The sequence below is a fragment of the Anabrus simplex genome, chromosome 3, assembly GCF_040414725.1.
Source record: "Anabrus simplex isolate iqAnaSimp1 chromosome 3, ASM4041472v1, whole genome shotgun sequence".
Lineage (NCBI taxonomy): Eukaryota > Metazoa > Arthropoda > Insecta > Orthoptera > Tettigoniidae > Anabrus > Anabrus simplex.
In genome coordinates this window covers 437036858-437057527 of record NC_090267.1, presented here as the reverse complement: position 1 = coordinate 437057527, position 20670 = coordinate 437036858, and the positions used below count along the sequence as shown (strand labels likewise).

Here is a 20670-nt window from a genome sequence, read left to right as displayed (position 1 = left end):
TTTCCCATAATTTTCTTTATTCCTCATAATAAAGAAAAAATTCAATTTACTCTAACGACTACACACAATGTTTATAATTTTTTCATCCTGTGGCCCAAGTTGCTATATCCTACGAAGGTCTGTACATGAGATTTAATTTACCTAACATCAAAGGATTGAAAGTTATGAATGTGTTTCCTTAAAATTCTAAGTGTTTGGCTATGTGACCGAAAGGTACAAATGACCATAATTAACTAAGAAACACAGCAGCTTCTGGCTTCCACTAAAATACTCCATTTTCAAATCACTATTGCATGGGTATGATGGATACTTAATGTTAAGGCTATTAATGGGAGTACAGGGACAATAGCTGATATACTTCTTTGTAGCGCTGTCCCTAAACTTACTGTAAGGACCTGTTTATGAACGCATGCTCAGCATGTTAAAATTGTTGTGCCAATAGGTTAAAGGACATGTCAGCTATTTAATATTGTCACTGGTTTCTTACCAAGGCGACTGAGGTTTGAATCCTGCTTATTGTGTGTGTGGTGCTTTTGAAATTAAAATTAACAACCCTATGGTTAATATTTTGCATAAAACTGGAAGTCCGGTGGCTATTATCACAACATCAATAGTCATGTAATCGAGCAAGTGGCTCTGCGGTTTGGGTCACATAGCTATCAGCTTACATTCAGGAGACAGTGGGTTGAACCCCGATGTTGACAGCCCTGAAGATGAATTTCCGTGGTTTCCCCATTTTCTTATTAATCAAATCTGTATCTTAATTAAGGCCACGGTCACTTCCTTGTCACTCCTAGCTCTTTCCTATCCTGTTGTTACCATAAGAGTTATCTGTGTCAGTGCGACATAAAGCAGATTGTAAATAAAGAAAATAAAAAACTTATTTTATGTTGTAGTATGTGCACACCATTTGTAAATTCAACTGAATGAGTAGCTTTACTTTTTTATTTCTTCCTTATCCAGCTTAATTTATTCTCAGTATTTTGCTACAAAATACTTGTTATTTTTAGTTATGTCATTCAGAATATAGAGAGATAGGAACATGAAAAGAAGAATGTAAGAAATAAACTTCTCCAGGGGTGGAATTTAACAATTATCTCCCTGCTGATAGGCTCGTCCCACAGCAAGCACACTACGGTGGCATTGGCTGAAACCCAGGGTGTGTTAGTGTTTGTTGCTCATTTCTTGGCAGGCTCCCAAACTCAACCAAGCCACGTGCAGATTTAGCAACAATGCCTTTTAAAGCCCATTTGAATTCACCTGCGATGCGATCTGATTAGCTACTGTAACTTCAGCAGCTGATAAAATGACAACGGCATGAGATATCGACGTAATTTTTTCCAATTACTTATCCGTATGACCAAAACAATTAACGCTCATATACTCGGTTCACATGTTTTCCGATCACTCTATGTAGAGAGATAGGAACATGAAAAGGAACACACAGTAGGATGAGCATAATGGCAGGTCAGTGTGGAAATAGGTAGGTTCATGTTTGTGGGTTACTGTAGTCACGTCCTAGTTCGTGAACCATGGGCAACGGCTGAGTGGCCTAGTAAGTGGTCCTGAGAGTCGGGATACCAGTTGCTATGGAATGGGAGTGGGCATCTCGGACATACTCTGAGTCGTGGCCCTCCTTGTGCTCAGGCGGCTAGGACTATACAATTCACCGGTGGTCCATAACCCGTTAGAGGAGAGATCCTCACTTGGACTATGTGCAAGTAGGGCAGCATCCTGCTTCATGAATTCACCGAGCTCAGAACACTTTAAGCAAGCCTCGGACCTATGGGAGTAATGGAGTCCCACTCCCATTTGACAGGCGAGGGACTCCTTGGAAACAACTTGGCGAACGAAATGGAATTCGATGGGGAGCTATCAATATTAATGGGGCTTATGGAAGAAAGAAGGTAGAACTGACTGAGTCAGCAAAGAGGATGCATCTGGATGTGCTAGGAGTAAGTGATATTCGGGTAAGGGGAGATAATGAGGAAGAGATAGGAGATTATAAAGTGTACTTGACGGGTGTTAGAAAGGGAAGGGCAGAGTCTGGGGTAGGGCTCTTTATCAGGAATACCATTGCACGCAACATAGTTTCTGTTAGGTATGTAAATGAGCGAATGATGTGGGTAGATTTGTCAGTGGGAGGAATTAGGACTAGAATTGTCTCCGTGTATTCACCATGTGAGGGTGCAGATGAGGATGAAGTTGACAAGTTTTATGAAGCATTGAGTGACATCGTGGTCAGGGTCAACAGCAAGGATAGAATAGTGCTAATGGGCGATTTCAATGCAAGAGTTGGGAATAGAACTGAAGGATACGAAAGGGTGATTGGTAAATGTGGGGAAGATATGGAAGCTAATGGGAATGGGAAGCGTTTGCTGGACTTCTGTGCTAGTATGGGTTTAGCTGTTACGAATACATTCTTCAAGCATAAGGCTATTCACCGCTACACATGGGAGGCTAGGGGTACCAGATCCATAATAGACTATATCTTAACAGACTTTGAATTCAGGAAATCTGTTAGGAATGTACGAGTTTTTCGCGGATTTTTCGATGATACAGACCACTATCTGATCTGTAGTGAACTAAGTATCTCTAAACCTAGGGTAGAGAAAGTGAAATCTGTCTGCAAACGAATAAGGGTAGAAAATCTCCAGGACGAGGAAATTAGACAGAAGTACATAGATATGATTAGTGAGAAGTTTCGAACAGTAGACAGTAAGCAGGTTCAGGATATAGAAAGAGAATGGGTGGCATACAGGGATGCTGTAGTAGAAACAGCAAGGGAATGCCTAGGAACAACTGTGTGTAAAGATGGGAAAAGGCGAACATCTTGGTGGAATGATGAAGTGAGAGCAGCCTGTAAACGTAAAAAGAAGGCTTATCAGAAATGGCTCCAAACAAGGACTGAGGCAGACAGGGATTGGTACGTAGATGAAAGAAACAGAGCGAAACAAATAGTTGTTGAATCCAAAAAGAAGTCATGGGATGATTTTGGTAATAACCTGGAAAGGCTAGGTCAAGCAGCAGGGAAACCTTTCTGGACAGTAATAAAGAATCTTAGGAAGGGAGGGAAAAAGGAAATGAACAGTGTTTTGAGTAATTCAGGTGAACTCATAGTAGATCCCAGGGAATCACTGGAGAGGTGGAGGGAATATTTTGAACATCTTCTCAATGTAAAAGGAAATCATCATGGTGGTGTTGCAAACAGCCAAGCTCATGGGGAGGAGGAAAATGATGTTGGTGAAATTATGCTTGAGAAAGTGGAAAGGATGGTAAATAAACTCCATTGTCATAAGGCAGCAGGAATAGATGAAATTAGACCTGAAATGGTGAAGTATAGTGGGAAGGCAGGGATGAAATGGCTTCATAGAGTAGTAAAATTAGTGTGGAGTGTTGGTAAGGTACCCTCAGATTGGACAAAAGCAGTAATTGCACCTATCTACAAGCAAGGGAACAGGAAGGATTGCAACAACTATCGAGGTATCTCATTGATTAGTATACCAGACAAAGTATTCACTGGCATCTTGGAAGGGAGGGTGCGATCAGTTGTTGAGAGGAAGTTGGATGAAAACCAGTGTGGTTTCAGACCACAGAGAGGCTGTCAGGATCAGATTTTCAGTATGCGCCAGGTAATTTAAAAATGCTACGAGAGGAATAGGAAGTTGTGTTTATGTTTCGTAGATCTAGAGAAAGCATATGACAGGGTACCGAGGGAAAAGATGTTCGCCATACTGGGGGACTATGGAATTAAAGGTAGATTATTAAAATCAATCAAAGGCATTTATGTTGACAATTGGGCTTCAGTGAGAATTGATGGTAGAATGAGTTCTTGGTTCAGGGTACTTACAGGAGTTAGACAAGGCTGTAATCTTTTACCTTTGCTGTTCGTAGTTTACATGGATTATCTGCTGAAAGGTATAAAATGGCAGGGAGGGATTCAGTTAGGTGGAAATGTGGTAAGCAGTTTGGCCTATGCTGACGACTTGGTCTTAATGGCAGACTGTGCCGAAAGCCTGCAGTCTAATATCTTGGAACTTGAAAATAGGTGCAATGAGTATAGTATGAAAATTAGCCTCTCGAAGACTAAATTGATGTCAGTAGGTAAGAAATTCAACAGAATTGAATGTCAAATTGGTGATACAAAGCTAGAACAGGTCGATAATTTCAAGTATTTAGGTTGTGTGTTCTCCCAGGATGGTAATATAGTAAGTGAGATTGAATCAAGGTGTAGTAAAGCTAATGCAGTGAGCTCGCAGTTGCGATCAGCAGTATTCTGTAAGAAGGAAGTCAGCTCCCAGACGAAACTATCTTTACATCGGTCTGTTTTCAGACCAACTTTGCTTTACGGGAGCGAAAGCTGGGTGGACTCAGGATATCTTATTCATAAGTTAGAAGTAACAGACATGAAAGTAGCAAGAATGATTGTTGGTACAAACAGGTGGGAACAATGACAGGAGGGTACTCGGAATGAGGAGATAAAGGCTAATTTAGGAATGAACTCGATGGATGAAGCTGTACGCATAAACCGGCTTCGGTGGTGGGGTCATGTGAGGCGAATGTAGGAGGATAGGTTACCTAGGAGAATAATGGTCTCTGTTATGGAGGGTAAGAGCAGTAGAGGGAGACCAAGACGACGATGGTTAGACTCGGTTTTTAACGATTTAAAGATAAGAGGTATAGAACTAAATGAGGCCACAACACTAGTTGCAAATCGAGGATTGTGGCGACGTTTAGTAAATTCTCAGAGGCTTGCAGACTGAACGCTGAAAGGCATAACAGTCTATAATGATAATGTATGTATGTATGTATGTATGTATAGAGAGAGGAGACAAAGACAAATCTGAAAACTTAAAAAGACAAGGACAAATATTGCTATTTGTAGTTGTGTTTTTTGATGTTTTTTTCTTGTTTCCTAAATTCTGCTTTAATTTTCTGCAGATAGGCAGCAAGACCTCTGAATCACCTAGTCAAATGCAGTTACTGGCTCAGAATCACCACCTGGAATGGGCTACCCTTGGTTTTATTCGAGCAATCGCTGCATCTCCATCTATGTGCCGAGCTCTGAGCACACCTACCTGGGTGAACTTGCTTCTCTCAATGGTGGGTGGCCAGGACAACAGCATCAGTGTTACTTTACCAAAGCAGGTGAGTGTGAAAAACTTATTCCACTTTTTAAACTACATATTCGTACAGTTAAGGTTAAGTTATGAGTAGGTTCCCACCTTCCAATACTTATCAATTTCTATATAATAGGCTTATTAATTACATAATATAAACCATATAATCTCTAGTACATGTTTCGTTCCGATTATGGAACATCTTCAGCTAAAATTTGATAAAATGGCAAGACAATTAAAATACATTGATGTTATGATGATACAAAAGCTAAAAGATATGATAAAATGGCTCGAAGATTAAAACGTATGATAATGATGATGAGATAAAGTTCATTCATGTTGGTTAAAAATTCAACAAGTCAGTGTTCAAATGACGAATTAAAAACGGCGATAAGGTTCTTCTTCATGTTGGAGACGTGTACATTTTGTTGATCTTGAAGATAAATTGAAGAAATACAAGATTTTCTTATATGTATTTATCGGGGGAACTCTTGATAAAATAACCGTAGTTGAAGTTGAGTTTTGGTAGGATTATTGAAATGAGTCTGAAACGAGAAAAGAATGAGTAAAATAGAAAATATTTTAAGGAGAAAACCTTGTTAAAAATGTATGTTCGCGAGAATGAAGGATAATGGAGTTGATTACCTTATAGACAGTCTTGTCGTATTTAACGTCCTCCCTTACGCCGTGTTGTTAACTGACTGAGTCCTGTGTACGTGTGTAAGGTACTTGCGGTGGGCGGGGAGTATTGGAAGGAGAGGTAAGTGACGTGAGGAGAGCGGGTGAAATGTTGTGTAGGGTGGAGCTAACTGAGGAGTGGCGTTGTGATAGGCTAGGGGAAACGGAAGGAAAGGTAGGGGGACAATTATGTAGGGTGGAGCTAATCGGAAGGAGGTGTGTTGGTTGTTTGTTGGGATTCTTTTTGATGGTTTTTTTAGATGAATCTAAATTGGTAGCCTCTTCTAATAATATATTTATATTTTCCGTAATTTCGTTAACATTCTGGTTGGGATTTCGCTTCTGATCAATTTCAATATAGATATTTTCAAGGATATTCATTAATTTACCTTTGTTTAGCGTTCGTAGAATGGTTAAGTCCCTTTCTATCGATGTAAAATTGTGTTTATATTCGGTCATGTGAAGACTCATGGCCGAGTACTTCCTGTGTTTTTCGGCATTAATATGTTCTTGATATCTTACTGAGAAATTACGGCCTGTTTGTCCGATATAAGAATTGGCACAATTTGAGCATTTAAGCCTATATATCCCGGAATTTAAATATTTGTTATTACTTGCAATACTTTGGTGATTGAAAATTAAACGTTGATTGTTGTTATTGGTGCGAAAAGCAATTTTGAAATTGAATTTCTTAAAAATGTTAGTAATCTGGTAAATATTCCCGTTATTATAAGTAAAGGTGGCGAAGTTCTTCTTTTTATGTTCTTTTACTAGCTGCGTTTGAGGTTTATTCTTCATTTTATTCATTAATCTATCTATGTAGTGTTTTGTGTATCCGTTGCTTATCGCTATTTTGTAAATGAGATTAATTTCTTTTTGGAGGTCGTTTTTGGATAAGGGAATGTTAAAGGCTCTATTTAACATGCTTAAAAAGGAACTCCTTTTATGTGCCTCAGGATGGTATGAATCTTTTCGTATGGTGTTTATAGTTTGAGTCGGTTTTCTAAAGATTGTAAAGGCCAACTTTTCTTCTTTCCTTTCGATTGTTAAATCAAGGAAATTTAGTTTTTTATTGTTCTCGGTTTCTAATGTAAATTTTATGAAAGGGTCTAAACTGTTGATCTGGTCTAATAAATTAGTGCTACTATTGATTTGTTCATCTATAATTGCGAAGATGTCATCGACAAACCTTAGCCAGATAATGATACCTTTTTCATCATTTAAAATTTTATGTTTTTCTAAGTGATCCATGTATATTTCAGCAAGGATACCTGACGCTGGAGATCCCATAGGAAGACCACTTTGTTGATATACTGTGTTATTGAAGGAAAAGTAATTATTGTTAAGTGTAAATTCTTTTTTTTTTTTTTTTTTTTTTTTTTTGCTAGGGGCTTTACGTCGCACCGACACAGATAGGTCTTATGGCGACGAAAGTGTAAATTCTAGGAGTAACATAAATTCTTCTGTTTCATGGTTACTAAGTTTTCTGTGTGTCTTTAAGTTGTTCTTAATTATATTTAGAGTTTCTTTCGTGGGGATCGTAGAATACATATTAGTGACGTCGAATGAGTTCAAGGTGAAAGATGGTTTTAATTTTGTGTTCTTGATAATTTTACAAAATTCTATTGAATTATTGATTGTGGTTCTGCTTTGGAAAGTATAGTACTTTTTTAGGAAGCTATTGATAAATTTAGAGGTTTTGTAGGTGGGGCTATTTCTAAAGTTAATAATTGGTCTAATGGGTGTGTCAGGTTTATGTATCTTAGGCAAAGCTCTTGCTGTTGGTAGTCTTGGATTCATATTAATTAGGTTTGATATTTCGTTCTCATTAAGGATGAAATTAATGTTTTTAAGTATTTGTTTTAGTTTTCTTTGGACAGAGTTAGTCGGATCTTTTTTAATTTTTGTGAAAGTATTATCTGAAAAAAAATGCTTCGGTTTTTTCTATATATTCTTTTTTATGCATAATAACTGACACATTGCCTTTATCCGCCTTTGTGATTATAAGGTCATTATCTTTTATTTTTTGTTTTAGGCCTTTTATATCTGTAGAAGGTAAATGGAGTGTGTTAACTTTCTGATCTTTAAATAATTCTACAAGTTTCTTTTTGACTTCGAATTTAGTTTCAAGTTGTCGATCTATTGGAAGCTGAGCTATGACTTGTTCTACTTCAGCAATGGTTGTTATGTATTGCTTTTGGTTGTATGGATTAGACCAATTATGTTTGGGTCCTTTGTTGATAATCTGCAACTCTTTGTCCTCGAAAACAACGTCAGTTGTCCAAAAAGAAATTAATCTCATTTACAAAATAGCGATAAGCAACGGATACACAAAACACTACATAGATAGATTAATGAATAAAATGAAGAATAAACCTCAAACGCAGCTAGTAAAAGAACATAAAAAGAAGAACTTCGCCACCTTTACTTATAATAACGGGAATATTTACCAGATTACTAACATTTTTAAGAAATTCAATTTCAAAATTGCTTTTCGCACCAATAACAACAATCAACGTTTAATTTTCAATCACCAAAGTATTGCAAGTAATAACAAATATTTAAATTCCGGGATATATAGGCTTAAATGCTCAAATTGTGCCAATTCTTATATCGGACAAACAGGCCGTAATTTCTCAGTAAGATATCAAGAACATATTAATGCCGAAAAACACAGGAAGTACTCGGCCATGAGTCTTCACATGACCGAATATAAACACAATTTTACATCGATAGAAAGGGACTTAACCATTCTACGAACGCTAAACAAAGGTAAATTAATGAATATCCTTGAAAATATCTATATTGAAATTGATCAGAAGCGAAATCCCAACCAGAATGTTAACGAAATTACGGAAAATATAAATATATTATTAGAAGAGGCTACCAATTTAGATTCATCTAAAGAAACCATCAAAAAGAATCCCAACAAACAACCAACACACCTCCTTCCGATTAGCTCCACCCTACATAATTGTCCCCCTACCTTTCCTTCCGTTTCCCCTAGCCTATCACAACGCCACTCCTCAGTTAGCTCCACCCTACACAACATTTCACCCGCTCTCCTCACGTCACTTACCTCTCCTTCCAATACTCCCCGCCCACCGCAAGTACCTTACACACGTACACAGGACTCAGTCAGTTAACAACACGGCGTAAGGGAGGACTCATGTCTCAAGTATTATTACAATATTATAAGTCCACCTGTTCAATACAATACATTATGATCCACTATTTCATATGGTCAAATATTTTTTATACATAATACATAAAAGTCAAAGGTACATGTTTCACCCTCCTTACGGGCATCATCAGCCTATATCAATCTTAAAATAATACATATACTTATAAATTATAGGTTAAAATGTTGAAAAATGGTTTCGTAAAACATTATACAATAACTTCTAAGACAACGATAATGCACCAAAGTATGTTAAAAGAGAGTGAAATTAACAGTTTTGAAGATTAAAACGTGATTAAACATGAAGCTTTGAGAGTCTAAAACTGAAATGGATCTATATTTTTATAATATCATTAAGACTGTGAAGGCCTTGAGTATAAATACAATCGTCAAAGGGGGATGTTTCTTCAATTCCCAAGTTGAATCCAAGGTGGTAAAATCACTTTCAGTTATTTAAAACGGAAGTGTGAATGTAAAAAACAAGTTTAAAATGTATATGATTGGGAGATCTGAAAGTCGAGAAGAAAATGGAACTTCAATAAGAATGGCGTTGCTTGTGATAAGACGTATGTCAAAGCTAGTGGAGTTCGGAAAAATGGTAGTCGAATGGGTCTAAAAGATAGTCAAGTTGATATATAATTCCGTTGAAACATTTGTTGGAAGAAATGTTCAGGATTTTCTGAAACAAAATGTAGAAGAAAGTTTGTTAATAATACCGTACTGTACAAGAGACTTCCCGTACGTCAAAGATGGTTAATGTGGTACTTACTCGTACGGAGCGTATTAAGTACGTCAGGTTGTTACAGCAACGCTAGCTTGACTGGGTTTTCGACTTCTAGTATTATAACGGTGTGGCTGAGGCAGTGAAGGACATGGAGGGGGGGTAATGGTGGGTGGATCCTTGCGCGCATATGTTGTTATTGGCGGGCTGTTAGGAGCAAGATGGGCGGGCCTATCATTTGACGAGGTGGTGGAAGCTTTAGAACAAGAAGTTCTAAAAGTTGGCGGGATTGTATTATGTTTTGAATTCACCATGCCTAATAACTTTGGAGTTAGCTCATATAAAGGATTTTTTGTTTCCGTGATATCGTTAAGATTATGGTCTTTGTTATAGGCTTGGTCTAAAAAGATGTAAAGATTTTCTAATTCATTCATAAGTTTTCCTTTGCCTATGCATTTTAGAATAGTGAGATCTTTATCAATTGATGTGAACTGATGTCCTGTTTCACTCATGTGTGAGCTCATCGCTGAATATTTGTTGTGCTTTAAGGCATTATAATGCTCCATATATCTCGTATGAAAGCTGCGCCCAGTCTGTCCAACATAACTAAATCCACACTGAGCACAAGTGAGTCTGTAAATACCAGATCTCGAAAAACGGCTGTTTTTATGATTGACTTTATTATGATTAAAAAATATACTTTGATTTGTATTGACTGTTCTGAAAGCAATGTTAGTGTCGTATTTCTTCAGTGTGTTGGCGATCTGGTGGATGGCTGGGTTATTGTATGTAAACGTAGCGAAACTAGTTTTTTTTAGGTTTATCCGGAATGAGATTCGTGGATAGTTTATATTTAACTTTACTGATTAACTGGTTAATCATTTCAACCTTGAACCCATTAAGCTTGGCCAAGTTCCTTATGTAGTTTAATTCTATTTTTAAGTTGTTAGGGGATAATGGGATTTTTAAGGCTCTGTGTATTAAATTATAGAATGACGCTTGTTTTTGAGATTTAGGATGTAAAGAGGAATTATTTATGGTTATAGGAGACTGTGTAGGTTTTCTGTAGATTTGAAAATCGAAAGTATTATTGGCGCGCGTGATCGTTATATCTAAAAAATTTAAGGACTGTTTAACTTCGTCTTCTTTAGTGAATTTTACATTAGGATCAATTTTATTTAAAATCTCTAAAACTTCGTCGCTGTTAGTAACATTTTTGTCAATAACTACAAAAGTGTCGTCAACAAATCTCAGCCATAAACATATTCCTTTTATATGTTCTTTAATTTTCGTGTATTCTATTGAGTCCATGTAAATATCAGCCAAGATGCCGGACAAAGGGTCACCCATGGCTAAGCCAGTCTGTTGATAAATCTTACCATTAAAGGAAAAAAAGTTGTTATTCAATACAAAATTCAGGATCTTCATAAATTCATCAATTTCCAGCTTACTCAGGCTGCTATGTTTTGAAATATTGTCATAGATAATTTTGACTGTTTCTTTAGTAGGTATATTTGGGTACATGTTTATGACATCATAGGAACACATTATATGGTTAGGTTGTAAGTCAAATTTACTTAAAATATCGCAAAATTTGATTGAATTCTTTAAAGGAAGTTTATTATGAAACTTGTAATGTTGTTTGAGAAAACCATGGATATATTTGGAAACTTTATAGGTAGGGCTATTACGGCAGTTAATAATCGGACGTACGGGAATGTTGTTTTTATGGATCTTAGGTAGGGCTCTGGCTATTGGAATGCTGGGGTTCATGTTGATCAGTCTCTGTTGTTCCTGTTCATTGAGAAGGAATGTGGAGTTCTTAATTAGAGATTTTAAATTACGTTGTATTCTTACGATAGGATCTTTGCTAACTATTGTATAAATTTTATCCTTAAAAAATTCTTCAGTTTTATTTATGTAATGGTCCTTATCCATTAACACCATAGACCTTCCCTTGTCAGCTATTGTGACTATGATGTTGTTGTCTTCTATTTTCGTTCTCAAATTACATAGTAAAGATTTTTGATTAGAGTCGGATTTAGCATTAAGTTCTTTAGCCAGTGTAGGTAATTTCTTTTTTATGTTAAATCTAATGTCATTTTGAACTTCAAAGGGGAGTTTAGAGATATTAGCTTCTACCTCAGCCACTGTGGTAATAATATCTAAGTCCTTTTTTCCACTAGGCCAGTTATACTTTGGACCTTTATTCAGGAGTTCCGTTTCTGTTCCAGAAAACTGCACGTTGGTTAAATTAACAATTGTGGGTGTGTGAACATTTGAAGTAGTTGTTCTTTGTTTATCTGTATTCTGTACAATGGATAGTGTTTGAGATTCTTTTAAATGTGATAATTTCTTGTCTAATGTGGCCTGTTTCTTGTCGAGTAAAACCATCAATTTGTAGTCTACGTGAAATTGGAAAGAAATCCATTTTAATGGGGTTAATGTCTGAGCTACCGTTAAATGAATTTTATATAGTTGTAAGTTCAATTGGGATTTCTTCTTGTATAGTGACTTAATTTCATTCCTTAACCATATTACATTTACTTTATCTTGGACTTTGTTCATACTTGGGACGGTTAAGTTCTTTCTTTGTGTAGGTTTCAAAAATTTTGGGATCAATTTTAGTTTTAAACATTGCTTTAAAAATGTTATATCTTTAGACAACTTGGATATTTTAATTTTAAGATTGATAAACCTATTCAGTTTGGAATTTGCCTGGTTGGCTACCAAGTTACAAGTAACTATTACTTGTAAGGGAGGACGTTAAATACGACAAGACTGTCTATAAGGTAATCAACTCCATTATCCTTCATTCTCGCGAACATACATTTTTAACAAGGTTTTCTCCTTAAAATATTTTCTATTTTACTCATTCTTTTCTCGTTTCAGACTCATTTCAATAATCCTACCAAAACTCAACTTCAACTACGGTTATTTTATCAAGAGTTCCCCCGATAAATACATATAAGAAAATCTTGTATTTCTTCAATTTATCTTCAAGATCAACAAAATGTACACGTCTCCAACATGAAGAAGAACCTTATCGCCGTTTTTAATTCGTCATTTGAACACTGACTTGTTGAATTTTTAACCAACATGAATGAACTTTATCTCATCATCATTATCATACGTTTTAATTTTCGAGCCATTTTATCATATCTTTTAGCTTTTGTATCATCATAACATCAATGTATTTTAATTGTCTTGCCATTTTATCAAATTTTAGCTGAAGATGTTCCATAATCGGAACGAAACATGTACTAGAGATTATATGGTTTATATTATGTAATTAATAAGCCTATTATATAGAAATTGATAAGTATTGGAAGGTGGGAACCTACTCATAACTTAACCTTAGTTGTGCTGAGCCAATACGGAATAAACATGAGATTTATAAGCTGTAATTTAGCCAACCAGGCAAAAAAACAATCAAATACCTATTTGAACTTAAAGATTAAATTGTCAAAAATTGGCAAAGACATAAATTTCCTAAAACAATGTTTACATCATAAACTCGTTCCTAAATTTCTAAATTCAGTACAGAGAAAACCTTGTACAACAAAATGGCGCAAAGCTACTCAGGAAAAAACTAACGACTTATGGCTCAAAAATGAAATTAAATTTCTATACAGAAAAAAGTCTTTTTTAAACTCTAAGTTATATAACGCTCATCTAGAAGCTTCCTCCCTTATGGCCCCTATTGAATGGGATTCCTTTTTGAAATATGGTGATACAAAAATTCAAAATATCTTAGATAAGAAACAAGAAATCTTGAACAAAAAACTTCACGGTCTTACTCTAAATCAAAAAAACATAAATCAGTCAAAAGAATCCTCCATTAACATCGAACCCAATTCAACCTTTCACCCCCCGACTAAGAATCTAACTGACGTTGTTTTCGAGGACAAAGAGTTGCAGATTATCAACAAAGGACCCAAACATAATTGGTCTAATCCATACAACCAAAAGCAATACATAACAACCATTGCTGAAGTAGAACAAGTCATAGCTCAGCTTCCAATAGATCGACAACTTGAAACTAAATTCGAAGTCAAAAAGAAACTTGTAGAATTATTTAAAGATCAGAAAGTTAACACACTCCATTTACCTTCTACAGATATAAAAGGCCTAAAACAAAAAATAAAAGATAATGACCTTATAATCACAAAGGCGGATAAAGGCAATGTGTCAGTTATTATGCATAAAAAAGAATATATAGAAAAAACCGAAGCATTTTTTTCAGATAATACTTTCACAAAAATTAAAAAAGACCCGACTAACTCTGTCCAAAGAAAACTAAAACAAATACTTAAAAACATTAATTTCATCCTTAATGAGAACGAAATATCAAACCTAATTAATATGAATCCAAGACTACCAACAGCAAGAGCTTTGCCTAAGATACATAAACCTGACACACCCATTAGACCAATTATTAACTTTAGAAATAGCCCCACCTACAAAACCTCTAAATTTATCAATAGCTTCCTAAAAAAGTACTATACTTTCCAAAGCAGAACCACAATCAATAATTCAATAGAATTTTGTAAAATTATCAAGAACACAAAATTAAAACCATCTTTCACCTTGAACTCATTCGACGTCACTAATATGTATTCTACGATCCCCACGAAAGAAACTCTAAATATAATTAAGAACAACTTAAAGACACACAGAAAACTTAGTAACCATGAAACAGAAGAATTTATGTTACTCCTAGAATTTACACTTAACAATAATTACTTTTCCTTCAATAACACAGTATATCAACAAAGTGGTCTTCCTATGGGATCTCCAGCGTCAGGTATCCTTGCTGAAATATACATGGATCACTTAGAAAAACATAAAATTTTAAATGATGAAAAAGGTATCATTATCTGGCTAAGGTTTGTCGATGACATCTTCGCAATTATAGATGAACAAATCAATAGTAGCACTAATTTATTAGACCAGATCAACAGTTTAGACCCTTTCATAAAATTTACATTAGAAACCGAGAACAATAAAAAACTAAATTTCCTTGATTTAACAATCGAAAGGAAAGAAGAAAAGTTGGCCTTTACAATCTTTAGAAAACCGACTCAAACTATAAACACCATACGAAAAGATTCATACCATCCTGAGGCACATAAAAGGAGTTCCTTTTTAAGCATGTTAAATAGAGCCTTTAACATTCCCTTATCCAAAAACGACCTCCAAAAAGAAATTAATCTCATTTACAAAATAGCGATAAGCAACGGATACACAAAACACTACATAGATAGATTAATGAATAAAATGAAGAATAAACCTCAAACGCAGCTAGTAAAAGAACATAAAAAGAAGAACTTCGCCACCTTTACTTATAATAACGGGAATATTTACCAGATTACTAACATTTTTAAGAAATTCAATTTCAAAATTGCTTTTCGCACCAATAACAACAATCAACGTTTAATTTTCAATCACCAAAGTATTGCAAGTAATAACAAATATTTAAATTCCGGGATATATAGGCTTAAATGCTCAAATTGTGCCAATTCTTATATCGGACAAACAGGCCGTAATTTCTCAGTAAGATATCAAGAACATATTAATGCCGAAAAACACAGGAAGTACTCGGCCATGAGTCTTCACATGACCGAATATAAACACAATTTTACATCGATAGAAAGGGACTTAACCATTCTACGAACGCTAAACAAAGGTAAATTAATGAATATCCTTGAAAATATCTATATTGAAATTGATCAGAAGCGAAATCCCAACCAGAATGTTAACGAAATTACGGAAAATATAAATATATTATTAGAAGAGGCTACCAATTTAGATTCATCTAAAGAAACCATCAAAAAGAATCCCAACAAACAACCAACACACCTCCTTCCGATTAGCTCCACCCTACATAATTGTCCCCCTACCTTTCCTTCCGTTTCCCCTAGCCTATCACAACGCCACTCCTCAGTTAGCTCCACCCTACACAACATTTCACCCGCTCTCCTCACGTCACTTACCTCTCCTTCCAATACTCCCCGCCCACCGCAAGTACCTTACACACGTACACAGGACTCAGTCAGTTAACAACACGGCGTAAGGGAGGACGTTAAATACGACAAGACTGTCTATAAGGTAATCAACTCCATTATCCTTCATTCTCGCGAACATACATTTTTAACAAGGTTTTCTCCTTAAAATATTTTCTATTTTACTCATTCTTTTCTCGTTTCAGACTCATTTCAATAATCCTACCAAAACTCAACTTCAACTACGGTTATTTTATCAAGAGTTCCCCCGATAAATACATATAAGAAAATCTTGTATTTCTTCAATTTATCTTCAAGATCAACAAAATGTACACGTCTCCAACATGAAGAAGAACCTTATCGCCGTTTTTAATTCGTCATTTGAACACTGACTTGTTGAATTTTTAACCAACATGAATGAACTTTATCTCATCATCATTATCATACGTTTTAATCTTCGAGCCATTTTATCATATCTTTTAGCTTTTGTATCATCATAACATCAATGTATTTTAATTGTCTTGCCATTTTATCAAATTTTAGCTGAAGATGTTCCATAATCGGAACGAAACATGTACTAGAGATTATATGGTTTATATTATGTAATTAATAAGCCTATTATATAGAAATTGATAAGTATTGGAAGGTGGGAACCTACTCATAACTTAACCTTAGTTGTGCTGAGCCAATACGGAATAAACATGAGATTTATAAGCTGTATTCGTACAGTGCCAAATGATATGTCTGTAATCACTTACTCGCTCAGAGAAATTATAAATCTGCTATAACTAAGCCCATTATCATAGTCTAGAGGTTGGTGCAGTACTTTCCCAATCACATGGTCTGGATTTGATTCTTGATTCTGCTATGAATATGAGACTTGTTTGGGGGACTAGAAAGGGGTGTGCCTTGTAGAGATAGGAAGTGGGATGTGAATTTCAGGATTTTCTCGAGACCAGCGCAGTACTCAGGTTTGAGATTTCTCGAGAACCACATTCTTTGCACATTGCTCAGCATGTAGAATAAAGTCTTAGCTCTGATATTGCTTGTGTCATGTAGCCATTCACCGTTGTCTTTTATTCCCTGAATACATGTTAACATACGATCAGGATGCTATTTCTTGCTCTAGTATTTTGGCACCTGCTGGCCAAGGACACATGCTCTGTTGGTTTATGTAATGTTTTTCAATAAGAATTACAAACCTGAAAAGATCTACTCCAAATTATTTTCTTGTTACAAATTGCTTGGCTTTCTTCGTCTCATGTCACGTTACAGTGCACTGTGATTGTGTTCTGTTTAATGTGAAAACTATTTTTGGGTACACTCTGAGAACCCAGCTACATAAAATAATCTAATACTGCTTTCATGCACTGTATTCCCATGTGTTTTATATTTTTAATAGTTGGTAAGACTTTAGCCAGTCTTAGGGAGAGTCTGTCATTTCTTTTAGTACATACATACATTAATATGCTACGCGACAGTCGGTCCGGGTTCAGGCCTTAATCCAGCACAGTTAATGCGATTACGGCCGTCAAGGACTACATAGAGAAGTTACTGAAAAATAAGGACAGTATCGCTATGATCAGCTCGGACGTAGAAGGCGCCTTTGATAGTACCTGGTGACCTGGGATTCTTAACGCCTTAAAGGAATTTTGTTGTCCTAAGAACGTCTACTGCTTGATCAGAAGTTAAATAAGTGAGAGAAGTTGTACATTAGCTATTAACAGCTTAGAGATAGAAAGGATTGTAAGCAGAGCATGCCCGCAAGGATCTTGCTTCGGACCTGGTCTATGGAATATTCAGTACGACTCATTATTAAAACTAAACTACAAGAAGGACACTCAAGTGATTTCTTTTGCAGATGGTGTCTTGGTCCTAATTAGAGGCGAAAACGCACTGCAAATTGAAAACAAGGCCAATATTGAAATGAAAATCTCCAATTGAGCCAAAATAAATTATCTTTTAACATAAATAAAACTCAAGTAATGCTAGTGACTAAGAAAAAGCCAAAACACCCTCAGATTTTAAGCATATATCTCAACAATGACAAAATAAAACAGACTAATTTAATGAAATATCTGCGGATATTAATCAACAGTCAATTCAGATTCATTAGACATCTACAACATATAGTAGAAAAGTCTAAGAACATTATACACATCTTGTCAAAGTCAGCTAAAATTAATTGGGGATTGCGTTTTGATGTCATAAGTATCATTTACAAAGAAGCAATACTTCCATTATTCTCAGATAGAGTTCCTGTTTGGGTAGATGCCTTAAATACAAGCTATAATGTCAACAAACTAAAATGAATACAGAGGTAGTAAATATTAAAGTTACGAAAGTCTTCAGAACGATGTCACATGAAGCATTATGCATATTAGCTGGAATGACTCCAATTAATATTAAACTTTTGGAAATTGCAAATTATTACAATATAATTAAAGGAAGAATTAAACACATGAGAGACCGAGCGAGTTGGCCGTGTGGTTAAGGCCGCGCAGCTGTGAGCTTGCATCCGGGAGATAGTGGGTTCGAACCCCACTGTTGGCAGCCGTGAATATGGTTTTCCGTGGTTTCCCACTTTCACACCAGGCAAATGCTGGGGCTGCACCGTAATTAAGGCCATGGCTGCTTCCTTCCCACTCCTAGGCCTTTCCTATCCCATCGTCGCCATAGGATCTGTCTGTGTTGGTACAATGTAAAGCAAAAAAAAAAACATATGAGAGATATCACTGCAATTGTCTCTACAAAGAATTACAAAAAGTGGCATCACCCAGGTGAAAACATAATAATACAAGACAAAAAGGAAGAAGTACAGTATACAGTCCAGATGTACACAGATGGCAGCAAAATTGATTCTGGTGTTGGGTCTGGAATAGTTATATATGTCAACTCTGAATTAACTTACTATTTTAGGTTCAAATGATATAATAGGTGCTCAAACAATCAGGCCGAGCAAGTTGCGGTACTGTAGGCTCTTGAGAAGTTACAAGACATACACAATTACATGAAAAATCTGCTGTAATACACACTGACAGTAAAGTAACCTCGAATCTTTTACGAAACAACTGCAAGTACAATATATTGATAGAAGAAATACAAAGTATTTTACAATATCTTCAGCAAGGAAACTAGATCATACACTTTATATGGATCAAGGCTCATGTTGGCAATGAAGGAAACAAACTTGCAGACCATCTGGGAAAACAAGCTGCAAACAACCTGAATTAGAAGTGGTTTGTGATCGAACACCTATCTGTACAATCAAGCGAGACCTGAGGGAGGAAACCATTCGATTGTGGGAGAGGGAGTGGGAAAACACCACAAACGGAAGCATAACAAAATCATACTTTTCTAATGTACGGAATAGACTGAAAATTAAATTAAACCTAAGTCATAATATGACAGCTATGACAACAGGCCATGAAAAATTTGGTGAATACCTCTTTAGTTTCAAAATAACAGTTCACCATATTCTTTGGAAGTGTAAGTTACTCATCTCCGAGAGAGATCAACTTTGCAGGAATGTTATAAAGTCAGTGGCCAGTGGAGAAATAAGAACTCGTGGACAAACACCTAAAGGATTTTTATAAATTTATAAGTAAAATAAATTTTGACATCTTACAATGAGATAGCAGTTAAGTGTTATATTGACAAAAGTCATATGTAAATGTATATAGGGTATTAATTAGTAGTGTCATTATGTATGTACAGGCATGTAGTATTACTTTCTGTAATGGAGCATGCTATTAATAAATGTTTTTTTTAAATACATAAATGCATACATACAGTAGAACCCCTATTTAACATTTTATAGGGACCTGAGTTTTTTAACCTTAAATGGGAGTTTACCTTAAATCAAGGTTTTAGTAAAAAGCACACCTTTTCCAGAGATCTTTGCCTGTATTAACATAAATTGTACCATCATACAATATTTACACAGTGATGGCAAAAAAACAAGGAGATATATATCCTACTCACTGTACTGTAGTTATGGTTTGTGCTTCATTTTGACAGATTTTTGTCGAAGAATGCCAAACCACTTCGGTTTAAGGTTATTCTTGTAACGTTATACACAATTTTTCCATAAAAGTTGAGAAAGATACCAAACTCGCACAAAAACACATTATAATCTGTATGAAACAGCAATCGGTTTGTTTAAACATTTTCGCGGATGTTTTCCGAACAGTGGATTACTCATTAGCATGTATTTTCTTAATTCCAATAGTCTGAACACGCATATTCAGTTTCATTCTTTATAATTGTAATTGCATCACTTCAGAGGCTTGTAGCAAACATTTCCATTTTCTATTTCAAATGGAGTCACCTAACCTAGGTTTACCACGCACGTATTATGAAGACACATTTCAAGCTCCCTGTAGAATAATAATATTTTCACTGTAAATTTACATGGGAAGAGCCTTTATAAAATTTAACAAGACTCGAAATTATATAAACTAACCTCTGAAATTAGTTATGCACACCGCTGTATCTTGAGAAGGAGAAATATCACATTCTCATTTTATTTCAGTGGATAGTATTAAAATTAAGCAATTGTTTACTTCAGCCTTCATTTCTAAGGAGTTAACAACTGCTGGCATTGCACTTATTGCGAAAACATATTATCCCGATGTTTGTTTACACGAGTCGGAGACTCTGAGTTGTAAAGAGACCTGAGGCTCGCTGATGAAGATCGTCTTGCTCGCTTGTAGCGAGGAATCGATACGGAAGATGATGGATCGTGTTCAGTATAATACAGGGTCATGCACTGTATTTGGTAGAGTGTATGAATATTGATAACGGATACAAACTAACGCACCTGAATTTGCCCACGATAATGGATGAATCCGTTCTCTTTGTAACCAAAGGATATTGCACAGAGTAATATAGGAATTTTCGAAGGTTATAATAAAATTGTCATTAAAACAGGATTTCTCTTCTGCTACAGTGGCCGCGGTTGGA

General features: G+C 35.7%; 1 protein-coding gene across 1 annotated transcript in view; it reads left to right on the top strand.

Annotated features, from left to right (window-relative positions):
• Window positions 1–20670, top strand: part of HERC2 (E3 ubiquitin-protein ligase HERC2) — a 509505-nt gene that overhangs the window by 260633 nt on the left and 228202 nt on the right. The window contains exon 36 of the mRNA XM_068226746.1: window positions 4942–5148. Within this exon, the coding sequence (XP_068082847.1) occupies window positions 4942–5148 (207 nt within the window). The remainder of the gene's footprint in view (window positions 1–4941; window positions 5149–20670) is intronic.